The following is a 23,285-nucleotide window of genomic DNA, read 5'->3' as shown; positions in this document are numbered from 1 at the left end:
AGCACTCGCCGAATGAGCAAGGCCCGAGTGCGAGTATAAATAAGCTTACACACCAAATCTTGTTGACGTTTGAATAAACAGGTAAACTGCATCGAACATGGTCTTATTTTGTTTCCTCTGCCAATGTAGTTTTACCTTATAATAAATCGTGAGGCATTCTGTCAGTCAAATCTTCCACAAAGTTTAGCATAAGTTTTCTTTGATCAGTAAAATTAGGACATGAGAAGATTATAAGTATCTTCCATGGTCGAGAGTGTAAGATAGGTTCATTCCGACCCGAGCATAGAGTGTTTTGCGGAAACGAGGTTTACCGAGTGAAAATAATTGCGTACGGATATGCGATAATTCGTGGTTGTCATGGATATTCGCGCAGTGATCCAGAGTGTGTTAATGGTCTGATCGGTCTTTAAATAGTTCTAAGAAGAGTGAAGCATTATTTCTTGAAAGGTGCGTAAAAACTGTTTTCTGGTGACATTTGAAGCGAGAAATAATAAACTAGCGTTCTAAATATTGCCACAAGACAAGATTTCCATGATGCTCTACAGACGACAGTCTTCAACAAGGGAGGTAATTACAATGTGGTGACCACTAAAAGAAGTTCCAGACGGGCATTTTATCTTCGCCCGTAGCATGGTTAAATTAATGGATCTACTTATCTGGGGTGGGAGAAAATGGTTTCCACACGAACATTCATTCTGATAAACTAATAACTAAATAAAAATCAAGTTCATATGCAATGATTTTGCAGGCTATAATATTGGTATAATTAAATTTATAACCAAAAATACCAAAGTAATTGTTATAGTTCAAACATTATAAGAGGATGTCAAAGGCAGTGAACCAATCGCTAACTGCATTTATATCGCTGTTTTCTTCCCGCCATATCCCTGTGCGATTCCTTTGCAAAGCAATGGACCTCTCTCATGGAGACAAAGAGCTGGCCAGACGACATAGTCAACGATGGGACCACATTTGGTGTACGCCTTGTAAACATCAGTGTCGAACCTTGAGCCATGTGTACCAACAGGGCTTAAAACGACAGGCGGATCCTGGATACACATCAACCAACTCAATTGAATGCATTCTTGTAGATAGGGCAGAACTTGGAGATCCATGCATTCTGGTGCTGATTGTTGCAAATGTTCCACGTATTTCTGAATGTAAATTACATGTGATTTGAAAATCTAATTGATTAGAACCATTCTTGTTCTCTTTGTTATCCGGACTACTAATAACAGATTATTTCATCAGATCGAATTATTCAAAATGCAAAAGAAACTTCATGGACAAACCAGCAGCCAAAGCAAACCGTTCCTTGATTAATAGCTAATTTTGAAATCGCTTCAGACAGAGGACTATCAAAAAGAGAAACTTAAACAAACACAATTTAAATATCTAGGTACATCTTTTTAAAAAGGCATAATAAACGCGAAGAAAAAACTAGTGTGAGTTAATGTTGTGTTCTCTTTCATAGTTCGCTTTCACAGATTGAGCTGAGTATCACACCCCTCCTACCTGATACACAGCATGGCCAGTTGGTTCTCCAAGTGACTTGCGACAGTCCTTGAGGCTTTTGATTATTGTCCCAGGTATCTGACAGTCTGACTACAAATACAGAAGAAAATATATTATATGACACATTTTGCAACTGATAAACGTATCTTACAAACGAGAACAATACAACTTCTCTCTTTTCTTTTCACAAAATTTGGATTAATTATATATCTAACTTGAAAGAAGTTTATACACGTGATTCTTTTTTCATGTTGACATTTTTATTTGAATTGCTTTCAAACACATACACTTTTCGTTGAAAACGACAGACATTCCTGTAGCTGTTTCATCTGAATCTTGGACTCGAACGAGCAAAAATCCATGGCATTCTAAAAAAATAAAAAATAAATAAGGTTATTCCATATCCTTTAATGATCGGCCAACGAATTCATTTTTTACCAATCTTAACATCTGAAATATATACTTTTTATGATTTGATTGGTAAAAAGTTTAGCTGATTTAAATAATACCTTCAGAATATCCGAAAGTTGTTTAATGGTCGTTGCCTCATCATGCCATTTGTTGAGACAATCAAATGCATCTGTCCACTGATTGTCATACAGTTCCGAATATCTCTCAGCAAGGTTTGTTGGACGGTTTTTGTCACTAAGATCAGCAATGTTTGGATTTTTGTCTGTTAGTTTCTGACCCAACAGCTTACTTAGTCTAGAAATGTTTAAATACAGGAAAATGTATTCAATCATTATTATTGCACTATCTGCGAAATTGAACTATGATACGTCTGTTAATCATATCATTAAACCATGGGTCATTCAATTGAATGGCTTAACTATTATCTCATTTTTTTCACTACAAATCTCATTTGACTGCACACGTTTTTTCGACATATTATATTACCTGGTTTTTGTCTCGTCCAACTCCAGTTTTATTTCTCGTATTTCGTGTTCTGCATCTTCTAGCTGTCCTTTTAAGATCTTTTCTTGCGAGATATTATCTGAATTGTTGAATGGTTTTGATTTCAATTCCTCAATCATCCCCTCATACACTCGAATTAAGTTATGCTGTTCAAGCTTTTCCTCTTCAATCTGACCGTTCAGTTTTTGTATATTTTGTTTATAAAGATCATTTTCTTTTATCAACCTGTTTATTTCTGCTTTCTGCTCCAGCACGGTTGTATTTTCTGTTTCAGTTAACGCTTCATTTTGATGGTCCGCGTCTGAATGTGTTATATCAAAGTCTTCATTATGATTATCAGGCATTTGTAATGCTACACTTAGAATGTCCCGGACAGCAACTTTATAGCTCAAACCATTATTTTGCGAGTTATTCATACACTCAATTGTCCCTTTCTTGGTATCCACAACATATGTTTTTTCTTTCTGAAACTTCCCGACCCCTTGACAGGACAATTTGGAACAACGCTTATCAGCATTTTTCTTGCCAAGTTCCACTTCCAGTATGTTTACCGTCTCAAGATGTTTAAGCTTATGTTCTAGTTCTTTGATTTCTTCTCGACTCCTTTGGAGTTCTCTTTCGTGAGAACAGCAAATTCCATACTCATCTGAGTCCGTGTCTATGTCTGAATCACTATTTGATTCTGGCCTAGGCTTTAATCTTAAGCAGTATCTCCTCATGGTTCAAGGGTTTTTTCTAACACAATTGTTATAACAAATATGAATTTCTTTCTGTTACTCGTCTTTGTCTTCCTTTAATATTGACTGACTGAGGAATAGTATTGATCTGAAAAATTAAACGCAACAAAACAGTTAATATATTTAATTCTTATTCTACTACGGTGATTTTGGTCATCCACTGCATGTCATTTAAACGATAACTTGTTTAAAATACACATGTTATTTCAGGGGATTGATGTGCAGTCTGAGTTGAATAAAATCTAACCTGTTGTAAATAGCAACTGGTATTTTATTAAATTCCATTTGTCTGTTTAAAGATATAAGGAAATTTTACGAAAAATGAACTAGTAACTATAAGCTTTAATTATAAATGTTTGCTACAAACAGCAAATTTTTTTTTTTAATTTTTATACCATTTAAATGACAAGGCAAGTTTTACAGTATATGTATATTTACAGTACCTTCTTTCGTGATCTAATCCTTTATATTCACTGTCGAACAAATGTTTGAGTCACTCAAGTGAATAATAACTATATTTGTTTATAACGTCATACCCTTGATAAAAATACACGTCGACCAAATCATGTGATTATCAGATATTATAGTCATTACAAATCGTAAAATTTCCTTTATAAGACTCAATGATTCAACAGCTGTTATCGTACGTAAGGACCTAATACTGCAAGCAATACTAGGAATAGTTAAACAAGACTGTCATGAAACAGAAACAATCAAATTATCCAGTATCTGAGTGTTTCGTGGATATTTGCAATGATTTACTTCCTGTTATTAATTATTTGCCACATCTCATTGTTAACTAAATGTCCACATTTAATGTCCCTATTTAAGATCCTTTACGATATCGTTCCTGTGTGTGCATATACACACGTTCTGAATCAGCTATTTGACCATAAACCTCGGTGAAACCAAACGTATCTGTAAATAATTACAACACGGAATACATGAAAGGAATAACACACGATACACGCGTGATGATAACGTTATATGATATTTATTTGATACGTTCAGTGCGGTGCGGATATTTAATACTGCATATCATTAAAATAAGCACAATTCTTAAAGTAAAGGCTGTAGTTTTGTCTTCAGTTTACTACCTTTGGTACAAAAAATGATTCTTTACACCGGATATATATATCTATTATGTAGTTCATACATGACGGCACCCGTTTAAGAACGAAGCAGGTCGTCTGTGGTAAACCAGTATTCGATTCTGACTACAATATTATAAGTTTTTCAGATTTAATCATTTATAACATCAAAAATTTACAATTACCCAACTTCATCAGAACAAAATGCAATAGAACGACATAATATTATGTATAATCAAGAATTTCAGTTAGTTATTAAGTGTGCGTGAATATTTGAATTAAAAGTTTTACTTGCAAAAACAAACATTTTGCCTGAACTGCATATAAAACTCTTTTTCTCAATAGATAGTAAAAACACTCGGGCGTATTCAATCGTAAAGTTTCGGCCATCTCCGGCAAGCTTTCAGGATAGTCGTCAATTCTGTTGTATAATGACCGAGATGTTCCGATTGGGAATCTTTAATTCGAAAAACCGATCGTATGCTACGTGCGTTGATAAAATTGCCACATTTAATATCAATCTTGGAAATATATATATATAATATAAACTTATTGTTAAAATGATTAATATTGAAGTTAAATTCTATTGTGAAAGTTCATGTCCTTTAATTATACTAATCCAATTTGAAGATTTGTTATCTCAAGGCAAAGTAAAGGCGTACATTGCCTTATTTCTATAAGGCATTTCTCTCTCTCTCTCTCTCTCTCTCTCTCTCTCTCTCTCTCTCTCTCTCTCTCTCTCTCTATATATATATATATATATATAATTATATATATATATAGTTTTTCATTGGTGAAGACTGCGATTTCGCGAAGGAAAATATATGTCATGTTGACGGGTTTGGGTTTGTCCCAGCTCATAATTATTGTCCAAATATATATCCCATTAATATTCCAAAATGTTTGTTCTGGCTAAGTTCCGATTACTTTCTTTGCAAAATACCGAATGAAAATAGGAACTAATACGCTGAGTGGACAAAGTGAGAGAGAGCCTCACACCAAAGATGTTGTGGGGTCGATCCCTACCAGGGGTACTTTCTCATGACCTATAAAATATAGGGCAAAACTGGTTTAGGCCCAGGAAACGGACTCGACGGTGAATATCAGCTTTCTTCTGTCTGCATAATCAAGCTAAAATACAAAAGTATATAATTATTATCTAACTGGCTCCAGACGCGAAACGTAAGTTATTTATTTAAAACAAACTGTTGATCTTAGTTTGCCTTTAAGTACATAGACGTCGTGATCTGGTTGTAACAATTTTGTGTATTGAATTTTAATAATAATACTAATACTAATACTACTACTAATAATAATATTAATAATAATAATAATAATAATAATAATAATAATAATAATAATAATAATAATAATAATAATAATCATAATAATAATCATAATAAAAATAAATTAAATTATTACTACTACCATCACCATCACCATCACTACCACTACCACTACGACTACAACTACTACAACTATTACTACTACCACTACCACTACTATTACTACTACCACTACCACTACCACTACTACCACCACCACCACCACCACCACCACCACCACCACCACTACCACTATCACCACCACCACCACCACCACTACTACTATCACCACCACCACCACCACCACTACCACTATCTCCACCACCACTACCATTACCACTACAACTACCACTACCACCACCACTACTACTACTTTTACTACTACTACCACCACCACCACCACCACCATCACCACCACTACTACTACCACTACTACCACTACTACCACTACTACCAGTACTACCACTACTACCACTACTACCACTACCACCACCACCACCACCACCACCACCACTACCACTACCACTACCACTACCACTACTACTACTACTACTACTACTACTACTACTACTACTACTACTACTACTACTACTATTACTACTACCACTACCACTACCACTACTACCACCAACATCACCACCACCACTACCACTATCACCACCACCACTACCACTACAACTACAACTACAACTACTACTACTATTACTACTACCACTACCACTACTTTTACTACTACCACTTCCACTACCACTACCACTACTACCACCACCACCACCACCACCACTACCACTATCACCACCACCACCACCACCACCACTACCACTATCACCACCACCACCACCACCACCACTACTACTACTACCACCACCATCACCACCACCACTACCACTATCACCACCACCACCTCTACCACTACCACTACAACTACCACTACCACCACCACTACTACTACTTCTACTACTACTACCACCACCACCACCACCACCACCACCATCACCACCACTACTACTACCACTACTACCACTACTACCACTACTACCACTACTACCAGTACTACCAGTACTACTACCACTACTACCACTACTACCACTATTACCACTACTACCACTACCACCACCACCACCACCACCACCACCACCACTAAAACTACTACTACTACTACTACTGGAGGCAATCTTCACTAAATGTAATTACAAATAGCCTAACTATAAATCAAACTATATTTGCATTAAGGATCATACCGTAGGCCACGTCATCATGTTTACTTCGTTAAGGTTGTCATACATAATAAAATACCGAACCAATTAAACTCACGGGTTTATGGTACGAATGAAAACAAGGTTGAGTACGAATTATTTTCCCTTCATTAACACTAGTTACATACATAGATCATTGGTCAAGGAGCCGATCATTCACATTATCTGATTAAGCAAATAGATCATTGGTCAAGGAGCCGATCATTCACATTATCTGATAAAGCACATAGATCATTGGTCAAGGAGCCGATCATTCACATTATCTGATTAAGCAAATAGATCATTGGTCAAGGAGCCGATCATTCACATTATCTGATAAAGCACATATATCATTGGTCAAGGAGCCGATCATTCACATTATCTGATTAAGCACATAGATCATTGGTCAAGGAGCCGATCATTCATAATATCAGATTAAGCACATAGATCATTGGTCAAGGAGCCGATCATTCATATTATCTGATTAAGCACATAGATCATTGGCCAAGGAGCCGATCATTCATATTATCTGATTAAGGATTTAGACAATAGGTCATGGAGCCGTTCAGTCATAATATCAGATTAAGCACATAGGTAATTGGTCAAGTAGCCGATCATTCATATTATCTGATTAAGCACATATATAATAGGCCATGAAACCGTTCAGTCATAATATCTGATAAAGCACATAAATAATAGGTCATGAAGCCGATTTGTCACTGAAGCATTTTTACCTTTTTGCATATTTAATGAACATCGCCGTAGTCGGTAAGTGAAGAAATATGAATCGATTAATTAATAAGAAGCTACATCGAAATGTTTTTTGAAGCATACATTATAAAATGCAAACTGAATACAAAACATAAAGGGGAAAATGGTATATCGCCGTCCGACATAGAATAATTTCTCGTTTGTCGTACATTTGATAAGTCTACAAACGTTAACAGAGGCAATCTTAACTAAATGGAATTACAAATGACCCAACTATTAATCAAACTATATTTGCATTGAGGATCATACCTTATGCCTCGTAAGTTATGTTTACTTTATTTAGTTCGTCATGTTAATTACGGACTAATGTGTTTATGCTGGAGCCAATGACACTCCCAGGATTATGGTACGAATCAAAACAAAGTTGAGTACGAATGATTTTCGCTTCATATACATGTATACTAGTATACATACAAAGGTAAACAAACCCAAAATCGCAAGGAGTATTTGCTTTTCACAGTGGGGTCCCTTTAAAAGCTACTTGTATTCGAAACTATATAATAATTTGATTAATTCTAATGTTTGCAAATAAACTAAGATGTACCTGCTTGTTTATCAGTTAAACAAGTAACGTTCACATTGCAATATTTTACCGATGACTATTTTTTATATCATACCAACACTAGAAAAAATTAACCCAGTTTGAAGTAGCGTCTGATAGAAACGCGCAGCTTTGGCATTCGGAGAAATGCCTGTTTTGTAATGTCAATAATAATGGAAGCAGTTCCATAAAACTATTTTTTTTGTTTATGCACAGTCCGGAAGTTCAGATCACCTTAATCAATTAAGATTTACCCCCCCCGGCCGCCACCCCCCCCGGCCGCCACCCCTGAAATACTAAATCAATCTGTAAATAGTTGTGACTGCACAAAAACTTTTCTGTTTTTGTTAAAATGGTGACGCTGGGGGTCAAAATTATGTGAGCGTTCAGGGACAATCATCGAACTCTTGTTTAATACTCGTCTGATAATTTAGAACAAAATGATATGAATGCAACTGCTGAACTGTAAAGCTCAGGAGAAGTTCTCGTAAATATATAGTGACATCGGCGTACATCTTTTTATTATTATCGAGGCAGAGCGAAGACTGGAGTTTTGACTGGAGTCGACTTGGCTCGTCGACAATCCCCCTCCACCACAGGCGTCATGTAATACAGAATACAAAGACGGATGTTTAACCTGTCAAGACTGAAAGCTCATATTTTCATGTACAAGATTGAAAAATAAAAAAGGAGATCCTGTGGTACGACAATATGCTTAATCGTGCTGCTACACACCAGGAACATACACATACAAGATAAGAAGTGTTTTACAACATTTCTAAAGAGTGAAGAAACGCACTTCTATCAGTTATAATTACAACAGTAGGCAATTTTGTAGTTGCATTCTTATATTTATGTTTTGTTTTTATCTTTTGTATAATACAGGTTTTAAGATAACTCCGTTCTGAATTGATGAATTTCATAATTTCATTTACATATTTCGCATAAGGAAAAACAACAACAAGAAACGCCTAATAAGAGAGATACCTGTCTATCACATGAAGAAGTTTCTTTGATTTTGCTTATCTATTCATTCTTATATCAAACGGTGACGAGGAGGCAGGACTGTTAGCGTGGGATAAGTAGCGTACGGATAAATTATGTATAGCTTCAAACACGCCAATTAGAACAAAAGAGACCAAGCACTGTAATTATTATATAAGCCTAAGTGACAAAATCGGTACATATATTGGACTGTGATATCTTATTAATGAGATCTAGCAAAAAACTTAGTCGTTATATTCCATGTCTTCTGTCGCTCCATGTGAATACATTCGTTTAATATCGCATTATACATTTTTGATTTTTTTTTAGGTTAAGTTATACACTTTCTGTATTTCAGTTATATCGAATATTCGTTTTCCCGAAGTATTTCCGAAGGTCCAAACGACTTCGATATAGCGTGGTTTGACTTTATATGAACAATAATTAAACAATGAAAACTCCAGAGACAAGCCCAGTAGCGTACACTTAAACCAATATACGTTTTTAGGTCACAAGTAGCCATGTCAACAACCTCTTTATAAAAGACGCATTTCATTACAAGACACAACACTACACAGACATCAAAACATAATCATTATTAGAGATTGTTGTTTCAGTGTATATTTCGGCATCGTGACCAGACCAAATCCTGCTACATAGTTGTATTCGGTTCGACGAATACTAAAATCACCATTTGTCTTACTTATTGGATCAATGAATTGCATAAGCAAAATAACGCCGTATTATTTTTGACATTTTCGCTTACTTTAGACATTCTACCTTGTTGGCATTAAGGCTGAAGTGACATACACACTTTTTGGCATTAAGGCTGGAGTGACAAACACCCTTGCTGGCATTCAGGTTAAAGTGACATACACCCTTGATGGTATTAAGGATGAAGTAACAAACACCCATATTGGCATTAAAGCTGAATTGACATACACCCTTGTTGGCATTAATCTTGAAGTGAAAAACACTCTTGTTGGCATTAAGGCTGAAGTGACAATCACATACACCCTCTTTGGCATTAAGGCTGAAGTAAGATACTCCATTGTTTGCATTAAGGTTAAAGTGACAAACACACTTGTTGGCATTAAGGATGAAGTGACAAACACCCTTGTTGGCATTAATGTTGAAGTGAAAAACACGCTTGTTGGCATTAATGTTGAAGTGAAAAACACCCTTGTTGGCATTAAGGCTGAAGTAAGATACTCCATTGTTGGCATTAAGGTTGAAGTGACAAACACCCTTGTTGGCTTTAAGGATGAAGTGACGTACACCCTTGTTGGCATTAAGGATGAAGTGACATACACCCTTGTTGGCATTAAGAATGAAGTGACATACACCCTTGTCGGCATTAAGGATGAAGTGACATACACTCTTGTTGGCATTAAGGATGAAGTGACATACACCAATGTTGGCATTAAGAATGAAGTTTATGTTCCTTAAGAGGCCCCTGAAAACCGAGAACCAAAATGGGGAATTTGTCCTTATTCTTTTAAATTTAATTTATTGCATTTCACATTGACTAACGACATAATGCTTATATAAAATCTTGGACAAGGACATGTAATCATCTTTTTATGTCATGAAAGCAAACCCTGCTATCATATTTATTACAAGTATGAACTTAACCGGATATTATCTTTACCCAGCGAATGGTAACATGCATTTTGGACGTCATAAAGATTTATCATTTAAAATGGATAATTCAATTTATTGTGATAAAACAAATACTGTATTGAAACTAATTCCATTCCACGTCACACAGTTTTTACACGTGGAATTATCGGTTTGCAGTAACCATAATATGCCACATTTGTAGTATGCATTTATCACACCTCTTTCTTCCCGCCAGATCCCTGTGCAATGCCCTTGCAGAGCAGTGGACCTTTCTCATGGAGACACAGGGCTGGCCAGACCACATAGTCAACGAGGGGACCACTCTTGGTGTATGCCTTGTAGAAGTCAGTGTCGAAATTTGCCCCATGTGTGACATCAGGGCTTAAAACGACCGGAGGATCCTGGATACACATCAACCAACTCAATTGAATGCACTCTTGCAGATAGGGCAGCACTTTGAGTTCCATGCAAGTTGGTGCTCCGTTTTGTAAACTTTCCACGTATTTCTGGAGGTAAATCACATGCGTATGGAAAATATATTTGAGTATGAGCATTTGTCCGGACTACAATTTATGTCAAGTTATCGAGTCGAATTTCAAAATACAATGGGAACTAAAAAGACAAGGAAACGGACAAAATGAATATTGTGATCTTCTTAAATGCCACATCGGCAACAGAGACCCGCAAGGCAACTCAGACAGTCATTATTACATATCCATCGTTGAAAAGAACATAACTCATGGTGAAAACCCCCCATCTCAGTTTGTGTATTTTTTCTGATTCTGAATGCGTTTTACAAAATAGAGCTTAGTGTCATATTCTCGTCTTCCCTACCTGAAACACGGCACGTCCAGTTTGTTCTCCAAGTGACTTGCGACAGTCCTGGAGACTTTTGATAATTGTCCTGGGCATCTTGCAGTCTGGCTACAAACAGATAAAATGATTTTATATGACATGTTTTAAAATTGTTAAACACATCTTTAATTTGTCAACGGTACAAACAGCACATTTCATCTTTTTCTACAAACAACATCTCGACAAATTTAAATTCCTTTGAACTATACATTTACATACAACACTTGCTGAAAACATGAGCTGTTTTTGTAGCGTTTTCATCTGATTCTGAGCCTCTAACGAGCAAAACCTCATTGCATTCTGAAAATAATCATTTAAAATATGTTGAGTTTAGGCCAACACACTATATATTAAAAAATAAATACCAATGTATATATTTTTCTTTAAATATACATTTTTTTATGTTTTTGTTTGAAATAAAGCAGATTTACAGATTACCTTCAGAATATCAGAGAGGTGTTTAATGGTCGTTGCCTCATCATGCCAGTTGTTGAGACAATCAAATGCATCTGTCCACTGACTGTCATAAAGTTCCGAATATCTCTCAGCAAGTTTTGTTGGACGGTTTTTGTCACTAAGATCAGCAATGTTTGGATTTTTGTCTGTCAGTTTTTCTCCCATCAGCTTACTTAGTCTAAAACATAATATAAGAGTGATGGTCCCATGTCTCCAATATCTGCAATACCTGACATTTTTATATAATACAATGAAAAACAGGGAACGCCCATTAGTCGAAAATTCAAAAAGATACCCTGTTTATAGGCACATGACAAAGATCCAAACGGCAATGAACTAGAGACACAAACGTATAAATATCACATACACAAACACAAACACCAAAATCATACTTCACATGACGCATCAAAATTGCTATACTGTTAAATGATTGGATTACCACCTTGGTTCTGTCAGATCACTGGATCACGAGTCTATAGGGGCATGATCTAGTTTGTATGGCTATAACCTCGCACTTGATTTCTTTCAATGACCGTTTAAAAGCGTTAACCCCACCAATTTAATGCATGTAGTGAGTGTTGTTTTCGTTGTTTGTACGCGTGTGTCTCTCGTTCCGAGTTTCTTCAAATCTGTCAGGGTACCTCTAAACAGGGTTGTTGCCTTAACAATTTGATAAATGGGCTTGTCCCCGTAATTTCCTATGTGTATTATTATGAAATGTAATACAAATTCATTAGGGTGGAATACAAATGACATAAACTATCCTTTTTTATATTCTGACCCCCCCCCCCCCCCCCCGTAAACACTTTTACTGTTTTAACGTTAAACGTTTATGTTAACAGGTATACACATTTTAACCCTATTCATTACCTCGTTTTCGTGTCCTCCAACTCCTGTTTCAAATCTAGTAACTCAAGGTTTGCATCTTGTAGCTTTTTCTGAAAGATTCCATCTGATATATGGAAGGGTTGTCTTCTTTCCGATTGTTCTATTTTCCGCTCCTGCATTTCAGTTCGGGTACGCTTTTTAAGCCCTTCTTGTTCGACATGAGTTTTCAGTTCTTTTATCTCTTGTTTATAGGTATCATTTTGTTCCATCAAACATTTTAGTACTGTTTTTAGTTGACTGAGTTCAAGCATTAATTTTTCAATGTTTGAATTTTCACTATTGGTTTGTTTCACATGGTGTACCTCAAACCCGTTTTGGTTTTCAAGACCACATTCCACATCCAAAATATCCAATTCAGTTGGATCCTTTTCACCCCTAGTTTTGTAAGCTGCCGGATATGTCTCAAGCAACACTATCCTATCATTACACGGACATCGGGAATTTCTTTCATCGTGTCCCTGAAACTGCCCTTTCATAGCTTTCAATTCTTCTGCCAACTGTTCAATTTTATTTTCAAGTGTGTCATTGTTTAAACTTAAAACCAGTCGGAGAGTATGTCTTGTCAAATATTTCCTCATGATTGAGCAGTCTGTTGTTCGGAGTAAAATGATATGACTGAATTGTGTTCGTTTTATTTTGAGATCTGAACTCAAATCTATGTAAGATAGTATTAAGGAATTTTAAGAGATTACAACTGCGAATTAAAGTGGATTGAAATTCACAATGTGTCGCCGAGATTGATTAATTTTACTCAAAGTATTTAGGAGCAGTCCGTGGCGTATTCAATGAAGTACTTAGGTCTGCAAAAAAGGACAAAACACGTAATAAAATGTTCTTTTTTTTCGCGTCAGGTTATCATTTAGTGCTCATATTTCCACATGGAGTTGGTAAAAGATTAAACACAACAAGTAAAAGATTATAAACATTGATACAAGTGTCTAAAATACCCTACAACTGGGATCTATAATATATATCAACATCGACCAAAATATGTTGACCACAAATATTAAGACACAAAAGGCTTATTAAAACAGAAGGTACACTTATTGTTATTAAAATTAATGTGCTTTAATTTCTACTTACTATTAGTCGTCGAGGCCCGTAGTTTCAAACACACTCACTTAATAAAACACATTATCATCTCTAAATTTATCTTCTAAAAGACACGTGATATATCGCATGAGGATGAGTAATACTGATAATAATACATTTTAACAATAATATTAGTTGTATGATAGTTTGTAGAATTTACTTCCTGATTCAAAACCACGTGAGTTCTGCATATCACTGTCACGCCGTGAAGCCGAAACCAATATCATAAAGAACGCAGGTTGATACATGTGATTTATTTGAAACCTGAGTTATCGCATGACACTTCTGAACTTCGATTCATCATAGTTTACATTACGAATGGTATATCAAGTGCCCAAGACGATAACGAACAAATTTACATAGAACGCATAATGCGCAAAGTGAAATAGACCTGTTAGTAGTGTAGTTACTAGATGGTAATTAGGAAAATGGAACTCGTTTGTTTCCGCGGTGACGTCGCAGGTGAGCTAAACAAAATAATAATTATTGAGCGATGATAACATCAGTTTCGACGACAAATTATACAGCTTGAGTGTTATAATCGCATCAAGAACAATAATACGAGTGCTTTAAACGAAATATAACCTACTGCAAGTCTTTAGTGATGAGGAACCGAGCACAAACACTGTTTTGAGGCGGACTGTCGGGGTTTTCGGAGTACACGAACCGTATATAAGCAGACAGTGGAAAGATATAATTCAAGATAAATGGCAATTCTAAATGTGAATTTCAACAATACAAAAGTCAATATAAATTTCTAGTCAAGAAAAGCAAAAAAAGCAGGAATAGAAAAGTTGACGAATGAAATGCGGTAATAAAAATAAATTTACAACATTCTAAACAACTTTACAGGATTAATTAATGATGAAGCTGATATAAAAGGATTTTTAGACGAATTTAATGAAAGTGAAATCATTGCACCTCTAAAATGAACTAAAATCCCGAAAAACACTTCGGAAAGTTCGGAGCGAAAATGCAATAAAGCAACATGGATTGATAATCCGTTTGGACAATAGTCATAAATATGTTTATCCAGAAAACTGGCCAATCGGAGTCATAATTCAACTACCAATGAAAGGACCTGCAGTAAACCTTACAAATTACACCGTAAATCGCTGATATGCTTTCTGCGGATGTAATTCACCTCAGTTTTGAACGAGCGTTGTACAGAAAATGCTAATGCTAAGGTTAAACATTCAGACGTTCAATTTAGATTTAAATCAAAACGTGTGACATCCGACGCAGTTTTTGTTTTACATGTCTATGAATGACACGAAACCGTTCTATATTGCTTTTGTTGACTTTCGAAAAACCCATGGCTCGTTGCTAGAAGGACCATGCGGTCCATGATATGTATAATGACGTTGTGTCTGTGGATTGCTGTAAGCATGCATGTCTACGAACTATTCGCATATAATATTGGCCTGAACCGTGGGGAAATACCTTCATGCAATTTCATGATTATGAACTTTCTTTTTAAGAATCTGGTGTATCGGTCAACGAAGTTAGACTCTGCAAGGGCTCAAAACCCACATCAACGAGTTATCGCGATACTGTGACAGATGACAAACTACATGCAAATGTTGCGAGAACAAAACAAGTGTTGTTTTTTTATGAGAAAAGGGCGACTTTTAAAAACTTCTATTGGACTTACAAATGATAGAGCGGTCGACGTTCTTTTTATATTTAAATTATCTAGTTTCAAAAACGTAAAAAGAAGCCCTGACATGAAAAGTAGTAAAAAGGGTATTTCTATTGGCTTATTCTGCGTAAAGGTGCAGTCAGAAATATCCTAATTGATTCCATTTCAAATTCTTTTAACCTAAATTTGACCTGTGACGTTAATATGCAACCGGTTTCGTGTCCACGCCTTGCTTTTTTGTACATTAAGTAATATTGGTGCACACATTTCTGCGAAGGCACTCAGTCGGGAAAGTCCGTACTTGTTCCGTTTGCAAAATATCTTGCGTGTCAAGGTTAGGCCATCTTTGTTTAACCTGGACCGTAAATAGTTTACATTCGTTTTGCGTTCGCTTTGTCCTCCATAAATACATAAATAAAGGGATATTATTGCGTATATGGTGGCTTAGGAGTGCATTCAGGCGCGCCCAGACTGGTTTCGATGTTGGAATTGATCTAATGCCAAGAACGTAATTATATATCCGATATGCAGTGTCAGCGTCCAGTGAATGCATGTAGGTGACCATGGGACTTGTTCCGTTTTGCAAGCAATATCGCGTTTTAAGGTAATGCTAACATTGGACTGAAACGTTATAAGGCCAACAGTTTGCCTTCCTTTTTGTGTACATGTTGCCAATTTAATTAGCGTATTTCTGCGCAACTCTTGCCAGGCCCCAATTTCTCGAAACTTCTTAAGTCCCTTATAACAGGATTAAGTTAATCTCACTATTTTTGTTGTTCTATAAAATGTGTTATATTTACTTCTTCAAGAATTTTAAAAATAATGTAGGAATAATCTGTATGATTATCAGAATAAACCATTTTTCATTTATTAAAATCCATTTTCAGTATGTATTTTGGTTAATTGAAATAAGTGACTTAAGTCTGTTAAGCTTAAGAAGTTTCGAGAAATTGGGGCCTGGATAGGTTCCTTATCTGATCTAGTTAGACAAGCCCAGACAAGCTTAGTTTCGGATATTTCAATTATAAGGTTGTCTGTTTTCAGTGTCCGCGTCTTCATGTGTATAAACATCTTTCTGAGCGGGCGTGCACCAAGGAGGACCCGAACAGGTTCCTTTTCGGTCTGGGTGAAGGCAACTTTTGATTGACTTTGGAAGTAATAATGTCATCGATTTTAAGCATCGACTTCTTCCCATTTGTGTTTATAAAATCATTTCGGTGCGCAATTTTCTTCGTGTTCGAGCATCTGGTAGGGCCAAGAGAGGTTTCATTTGCGAGTTGTTCCATTGCAAAGGGTAGGCAACCGTTGATGAGACCGAAACACAATTTGGTCACCGGTTTCAGTGTCCGTGCCTTTCTGTATGTCTAAACACTGGCGGTTTGATGACCGTTTTCCGGGCATGCGCCCGAGAAGGGATCTTACTGATTTTGTTCAAAAGCATTTACCTGTCCTTAATACTCGATCAATTTTGCGAAAGGACCAGTCCGATACTTCTTATTAATGGATATCGCAACGGGAAATTACAGTTACGTACGCATAACGTAAGGCGGGAACGCCTAACACCGGTGACCTAATTACATCCTAACAGTAGGGTAAAAAGGGGACTCTCGCGGCCATCTTTGGCGGTTTCCCGCGTTAGCGGCCATCTTTGGCGATTTCCCGCGTTAACGATCAGGGGACTCTCGCGGCCATCTTTGACGGTTTCCCGCGTTAGCGGCCATATTTAGCGATTTCGCGCGATAGCGGTCATATTTGGCGATTTCCCGCTCTTAGCGGTTATGTTTAACCATTGTTTAAAATCCAAGACAAAGGGTCATTGTTTGACTGGATCTCCATTGATTATCAGTATTAATCTTTTTGCGATTGAAGTTGGCAGCCATTGTTTTACCGGCTAATATGAGTTATAATTTGATACCATATGACTCAAACAGGAGAATGTTTGATTCCTTTTGGGATGAGAATGGTAATATGTTACCCTGGACAAGAGATAGTGAAGCTCGTTGTATATATTTGTGGGTTAAGGAGAGTCATCAGAAAATGGTAACACTTTTAAGACAAACTAACAATTTTCAAACCATAGTTGATCAGTACAATAGCCATCAAGAGATTGAAGAATATCCGAATAGATGTAAATTCATTCCCTTTTTAACCGCTTATAAAGGACTTAAAGACGAGCCCATAGTACGAGAATAATCAACGTCCAAGACATTTTTTTTTTATTGTCAATAGTGGTATATAGTAAACCGAACAAATTGGATATTGTAAGTCTGTGCTTAAACAGTTGTCTAAAGTGTTTAAAAAATACAAAAAAATGGCTCAAGCTCAGATACGTTTTTCTAACCAGTTGCAGACATATTTGAGAGGTTTTGGTTTTGAAAATGTCTCTTGGTCACCAATAAGAAGGGAAATTACATGCACACTTGGTGATAAATTTGTCATAGTTGTGAAAGAGAGACAGCAACGCATTAAAATAATATTTAAAAAGGGTCACCAAAGACTTCAGTTACCATTTGATATTTTTGAAACTCTCTGTGATATGAAGAAAAGTGTTCAGTTATTGGCTTCATTCTTACACGGACAGTCGAAATGACAACTTCAAAACTATTAGAGTTTGAATATAGTTCTCCAAGCATGCTATTCTATCAAGACAGACTTAAAACGTTCGACATGTGGCACCTCAAATAGAACCAAACAAGTTCCAATTATCTTCAGCAGGATTTTATTATACTGGCAGAAATGACACAGTAGAGTGTTTTTCTTGCGGTTTGCGATTACATCAGTGGCAGAAAGGAGACGAGTCGTTGTTAGAACATAAAACACATTCTCCAAGTTGTTTATTTTTGAACATAATTGGACATCATAAAAACGACATTTCATGGCAGCATAAGGACACCCGATCTTCGTCCTCCAATGACTCATCCCGAGCACCATGGACGTGGACCGAACCTCTGGCGGGTTTTCAATATGGCGATATCCCCGGATGATCTGAAAATTCAAATTTGAATTTATCCGTTACCATATGTAACTATAAAAGACATACAACACAGTACAAACATTCAGTTTTCATCGACATTTGATGTGATCATATCGCAGCAGAAAAACTTAACATGGATTGCAGTGAACTATCTCAAGATATTTATGAAAATGAACATTGTGACTCCAAAACGAATGTTATGGACACTACAGAGATTTATACTCCAGTTTCTACAAGTGTCGCGCTAATGAATTCGTACTTTGACTTTGTATATGCGAAGGCACTGTGTGAGGTTATGGGTATGGTGACTAGACAACTTTGCTATGGTTGCCAGATGGATCTCCCATCTCAAAAAGATCACGATTGTATCATGGATACAGACCCTGATGATGATGAGTATAAAATAGAACGTTACTTTAGTGACATGCTAAACGCAGTTAATGAAAAAAATATACTACAAAGTTGGGAAGAAATTGTGCGCATTTCAAACATTTCCTCTGAAATGATTGATTTACACAAACATTTGCTAGAGAACAATGACTATCTGCAGATAATGAAAACCGAGCGGTGGTGTGAAAAAATGAAAAGAATGGTGTTGACAATCAATCGCATTGAAGATCGACTGTTTTGTCCATCACGTTGAGCAAAAGAATATTTACAACACAACAAAATGGACATATTATGCAATGTTGTATGTGTTTTACTGATTTTTTCTTCAAAAAAAGAATTCATGAGAAATTAAGAACTCTGGCATTGTGTGGCGTAAAATGATTTGTTATATTTATTACTTCACGAATTTCCTTTTTGCATGTTTCAAATAAATATTTAATTCACTTTATGTACATGTATGTCATTGTATGTATATGCTTGTATGATCATATGCTGACTTATTTTATACATGTTTAGTTTCAAATAAATGTATTTATATCTATATATGTTTTCATTTCCTTGCTTTAGTTTAATTAACAACCCATGTGTCCCATAATATAAACTACTTACAACGATGATCATGTTTAATCATGGATAAAACGCAGAAGGAACATATCCTATCACAATATTATTTCGATTCTAAAAACGCAGGCAGCTTTTTGGGTGCAAAAAAGTTACACAGGATATTAAACCCAAACTATCAAAGATATTTACTACTTATTTCATACAGAAATGGCTCAACAATCAAGATTCGTATGCCATTCAACGTCAGGCGAGACATACATATAAAAGACCACGTGTTGAAGTGGCGGGTATGAACGATCAGAGTGATATGGATTTAATGGCAGTTGATAACATTGCTAAATACAATGATGGAGTAAAATACCTACTCATTGTTATAGATATATTTTCACGTTTTCTATCCGTTCGACCCTTAGTTAATAAAAAATCTAACACGGTATTGTTAGCAATCAAGGATATTCTTAGAGTTCATAAGTTTAAAAAGTTAAGAACGGACCGAGGTTCTGAATTTATCAATCGTGAATTAAAAGCGTTTATGCAAAAGAAGAGAGTTTACTTGTTTAATACACAAAGCACCGCTAAAGCAAACTATGCAGAGCGAGTCATTCGTACCCTTCGTGGTATGATATTTAGAATGTTAAGATATCAGCGAAATTATAGATATATAGATCACCTTTAAGATATTGTAAATAGTTACAATAATTCCCCTCATCGGAGTTTGGATGGATTAGAGACACAACTTTGGAGTAAAATGTATCTAAAACCTAAAAAATTCCCCAAAACGCCTCCTCGCTTTAAATATAAAATTGGTGATTTGGTTAGATTAAGTTACACGAAACATCCCTTTAGAAGAGCTTATCAACAACAATATACTACAGAAGTTTTTAAAATAAAGAGCAAGATTTTCAAACAAGGTTTTCCAGTGTATAAGATCATAGACTTGAATAAAGAACCAATATCAGGTTATGTGAATCAATGAAATAATGAAATAATTCCTGTTGATAAAGATGCAGACAGTCTTTGGTATGTTGATAAAGTTTTAAAAAAGAGAAAAGTCAAAGGGAAATTAGAGTATTTTGTTCGATGGGAATGATTTCCAAAATCATTTGATAGCTGGATTGATGCAGATCAAGTTCAAGAACAATAATAATGGAACGTTATGTGTTTGTGAGAGACAATGAGAGCAATGATATTTTTATTGATAATAAACCGTATAGCTTTAAAGTGCAGTTGAAGTTACCACTTCATTTTGATGGATATTGGAAAGTAGCTTTAAAAGAAATCTGTTTACAAACAGACTATAAAGTTAAAAAGAAGGATTTAACTGACACCATATTTATTTATTCGAATATATCTAAAGAAAGCATTGTAAATGGCAGTGAACACGCATTACTGAGAAGAGTGGAAAAAAATTACGATAAAAAATGGAGTTATGTGTTTGATACTCCATTTTATTTACCATTAAATAAAACAGAGTTTCGGGAAATGGAATTTGATATAAAGACAGTAGACAACAATTTTGCAACATTTGTTGATTCACCGGTCTACCTCACACTTCACTTCAAACGTTACTCATTTTACCCTAATTATGAATCGCTCTATGTTGTATGTACCAAACCCAGAAAAATGGATTAATTACTTTAAACAAAATAAATCACAGGTTGGAAAAGGATTTGCCATACCTCATAAGGCTTCCGCAGAGAGCAGTGACTTGACATTGAACTTCCCCCACACAGCAAATTGTAAATCAAGCGAAAAGCGAACTGAAACGAGAAGGTATAAAAACACCTGAAGTATCATCTTTTTCGCATACATCATCAAATCATCCAAACGTTAAGGGTTCAATCAAAAAGGTAAAACAACACGGAAAGACAGCGAAAATAGATCAAAATACCACCAAAATAAACGTTAAAAAAGGATTGAAAAAAGCATCAAAATCCGTGAAAAAGACATCAAAAACTACAGAAAAAAACTTTAAAAACGGTGCTACAAAAGTGAACAGAAAAACTTCAAGACCAGTCCAGGACATATCCACTTATTAAAAATGTCATACTTTTTACAAGATGGATTTTCTGAGGGTGTTCCAAATGAATTATTATTATTTGATTTACCACCTACACAAGTTGCTGTCAGTGATGTGCTTTACCAAGAAATTCGACCTTTATCACAAGTGTCAGATGATACTCCTATCGAGTTCCAAATAAGTGGACAAAATTCAATGGACTATCTCGATCCTCGAGGAACACAAATATGTGTGAAATTAAAAGTTACTAATCCAGATGGTAGTGATATTACAAGTGTTAAAGTGGGACCTGTAAATTTATTCTTACAAGCATTATTTTCAGCCACTGAAGTCTCATTACAAAACAAAGCTGTAATTTCTTCAAATTACAATCCATATAATGCAATGATTCAGACTTTGTTACAGAGCGGTCATGATGCCAGCCATTCGCAATTATTATCTCAATTATATATTAAAGATGATAATGACAGTACTGGAGCAGTTATTACGGATGCCAGCGCTGGTAATAATGGTCTCTTTTTAAGATCAGAATACATTAAAGGCTCCAAGATTCTGGAGCTTCAAGGACCAATATACCACAGTTTATTTACTATTAAACGCTATTTACTAAATCAAGTTGATGTCAAATTGAAAATATACCGAAGCTCTCCAGCATTTTGTTTATCAGCAGGGGATGCATCTCCCAACTATAAAATAAAGATTATAGACATTTACTTACTAGCAAAGAAGTTAAGAGTCAATCCAGCTCTTATTGTAGCTCATGCAGAGTTGTTGAAAAACAGCACAGCTAAATATCCATTTGACAGAGTGTCGATCGCAAAGTCTTGCTGCTGGAAGTACAATGTTTACATGGGATAATTTGTTTCAAGGACAAAAACCAAACAAAGTAGTCGTGGCATTTGTAAAATCAAAGGCACTATCGCAACCTGCAACTGCATCTCCAACTCGGTCTAAAGTTGAAAAAAATACATAAAGTATTAGAGTTCCAACAAGAGGCTTTCATGAAACCCTACGTTGAGTTCAACACCAAAATGCGACAACAAGCCAAGACTGCTTTCGAGAAGAACTTCTTCAAACTCATGAACAACTCGGTCTTCGGTAAGGTTGTTTTTTTTTGGGTTCATGTTAATTATTGCGTTGTTATCATTTTTGTATGATCTGCCCGTATGTAATTTATACAATAGATTTATTGTCACTTCCATACCACTAATACTTATCTACAAAAACAACTGTTCAATAATTGTCAGGCGTAGTTTCACTTTTTGGTATTTCCTTCATCTTCAATCAGACGCTTACAAGTGCTCATGTACAATTAGGAACCTAAAGTAAAACTGGCCAAAACTAACTACCGGCAAGTAAAAAGTGTATTTTTCGGTCCCATTTTCATATCCCTCATCCAAAACACAGGTATCTAAGATAACGACGGATACCATCATAAAAACATATATTGAGGAGTTCAGAGTAAAGATTAACATGATGAAAAGTTACTTACCAAAAATTTTGTTTACTTTCAGGAAAAACCATGGAAAATCTTCGGAAGCATCGGTCCGTAGAACTTGTTCATACAGAAAAACGACTACAGAAGGTGTCATCCAAACCCACTTATAAGATGCACCGGATTTTTTCTGAAGACCTTGTTGGTGTTGAACTAAGTCGCAAAAAAATTA

The 23,285-nt window shown here is 35.8% G+C and overlaps 2 protein-coding genes and 1 long non-coding RNA gene across 8 annotated transcripts; all 3 read right to left on the bottom strand.

Annotated features, from left to right (window-relative positions):
• Positions 1-721: 721 nt before the first annotated feature.
• Positions 722-4,109, bottom strand: LOC128227639 (uncharacterized). 3 transcript variants are annotated; one of them, XM_052938358.1, is made up of 6 exons: positions 3,611-4,109; positions 2,413-3,255; positions 2,025-2,220; positions 1,803-1,883; positions 1,516-1,605; positions 722-1,154 (listed from the first exon to the last, which is right to left on the bottom strand). In XM_052938358.1, exons 2-6 carry the CDS (start codon positions 3,147-3,149, stop codon positions 858-860), a joined length of 1,401 nt encoding a protein of 466 aa, XP_052794318.1. In that variant the 5' UTR covers positions 3,150-3,255; positions 3,611-4,109; the 3' UTR covers positions 722-857. The 3 variants fall into 3 exon arrangements, with proteins under 3 accessions (XP_052794318.1, XP_052794320.1, XP_052794319.1); XM_052938360.1 differs by lacking the exon at positions 3,611-4,109 and adding an exon at positions 3,563-3,587; XM_052938359.1 differs by lacking the exon at positions 3,611-4,109 and adding an exon at positions 3,415-3,533.
• A 6,538-nt stretch (positions 4,110-10,647) lies between these two features.
• On the bottom strand, positions 10,648-14,177 carry LOC128227634 (uncharacterized). 2 transcript variants are annotated; one of them, XM_052938348.1, is made up of 6 exons: positions 14,020-14,177; positions 12,919-13,736; positions 12,031-12,226; positions 11,812-11,892; positions 11,572-11,661; positions 10,650-11,243 (listed from the first exon to the last, which is right to left on the bottom strand). In XM_052938348.1, exons 2-6 carry the CDS (start codon positions 13,512-13,514, stop codon positions 10,950-10,952), a joined length of 1,257 nt encoding a protein of 418 aa, XP_052794308.1. In that variant the 5' UTR covers positions 13,515-13,736; positions 14,020-14,177; the 3' UTR covers positions 10,650-10,949. The 2 variants fall into 2 exon arrangements, with proteins under 2 accessions (XP_052794309.1, XP_052794308.1); XM_052938349.1 differs by lacking the exon at positions 11,812-11,892 and having other exon boundaries at positions 10,648-11,243.
• A 4,310-nt stretch (positions 14,178-18,487) lies between these two features.
• On the bottom strand, positions 18,488-22,919 carry LOC128226938 (uncharacterized). Of its 3 annotated transcripts, none has more exons than XR_008259744.1 (4): positions 22,823-22,908; positions 22,337-22,448; positions 21,278-21,358; positions 18,488-18,655 (listed from the first exon to the last, which is right to left on the bottom strand). It is a non-coding gene; the product is annotated as an uncharacterized LOC128226938 (long non-coding RNA). The 3 variants fall into 3 exon arrangements; XR_008259745.1 differs by having other exon boundaries at positions 22,337-22,445; positions 22,823-22,871; XR_008259743.1 differs by having other exon boundaries at positions 22,337-22,919.
• Positions 22,920-23,285: the final 366 nt, after the last annotated feature.

Source organism: Mya arenaria, chromosome 3 (genome assembly GCF_026914265.1).
Source record: "Mya arenaria isolate MELC-2E11 chromosome 3, ASM2691426v1".
Taxonomy (NCBI): Eukaryota; Metazoa; Mollusca; class Bivalvia; order Myida; family Myidae; genus Mya; species Mya arenaria.
The sequence above is the reverse complement of the archived record's forward strand: the minus strand, read 5'-3'. Positions and strand labels throughout refer to the sequence as shown.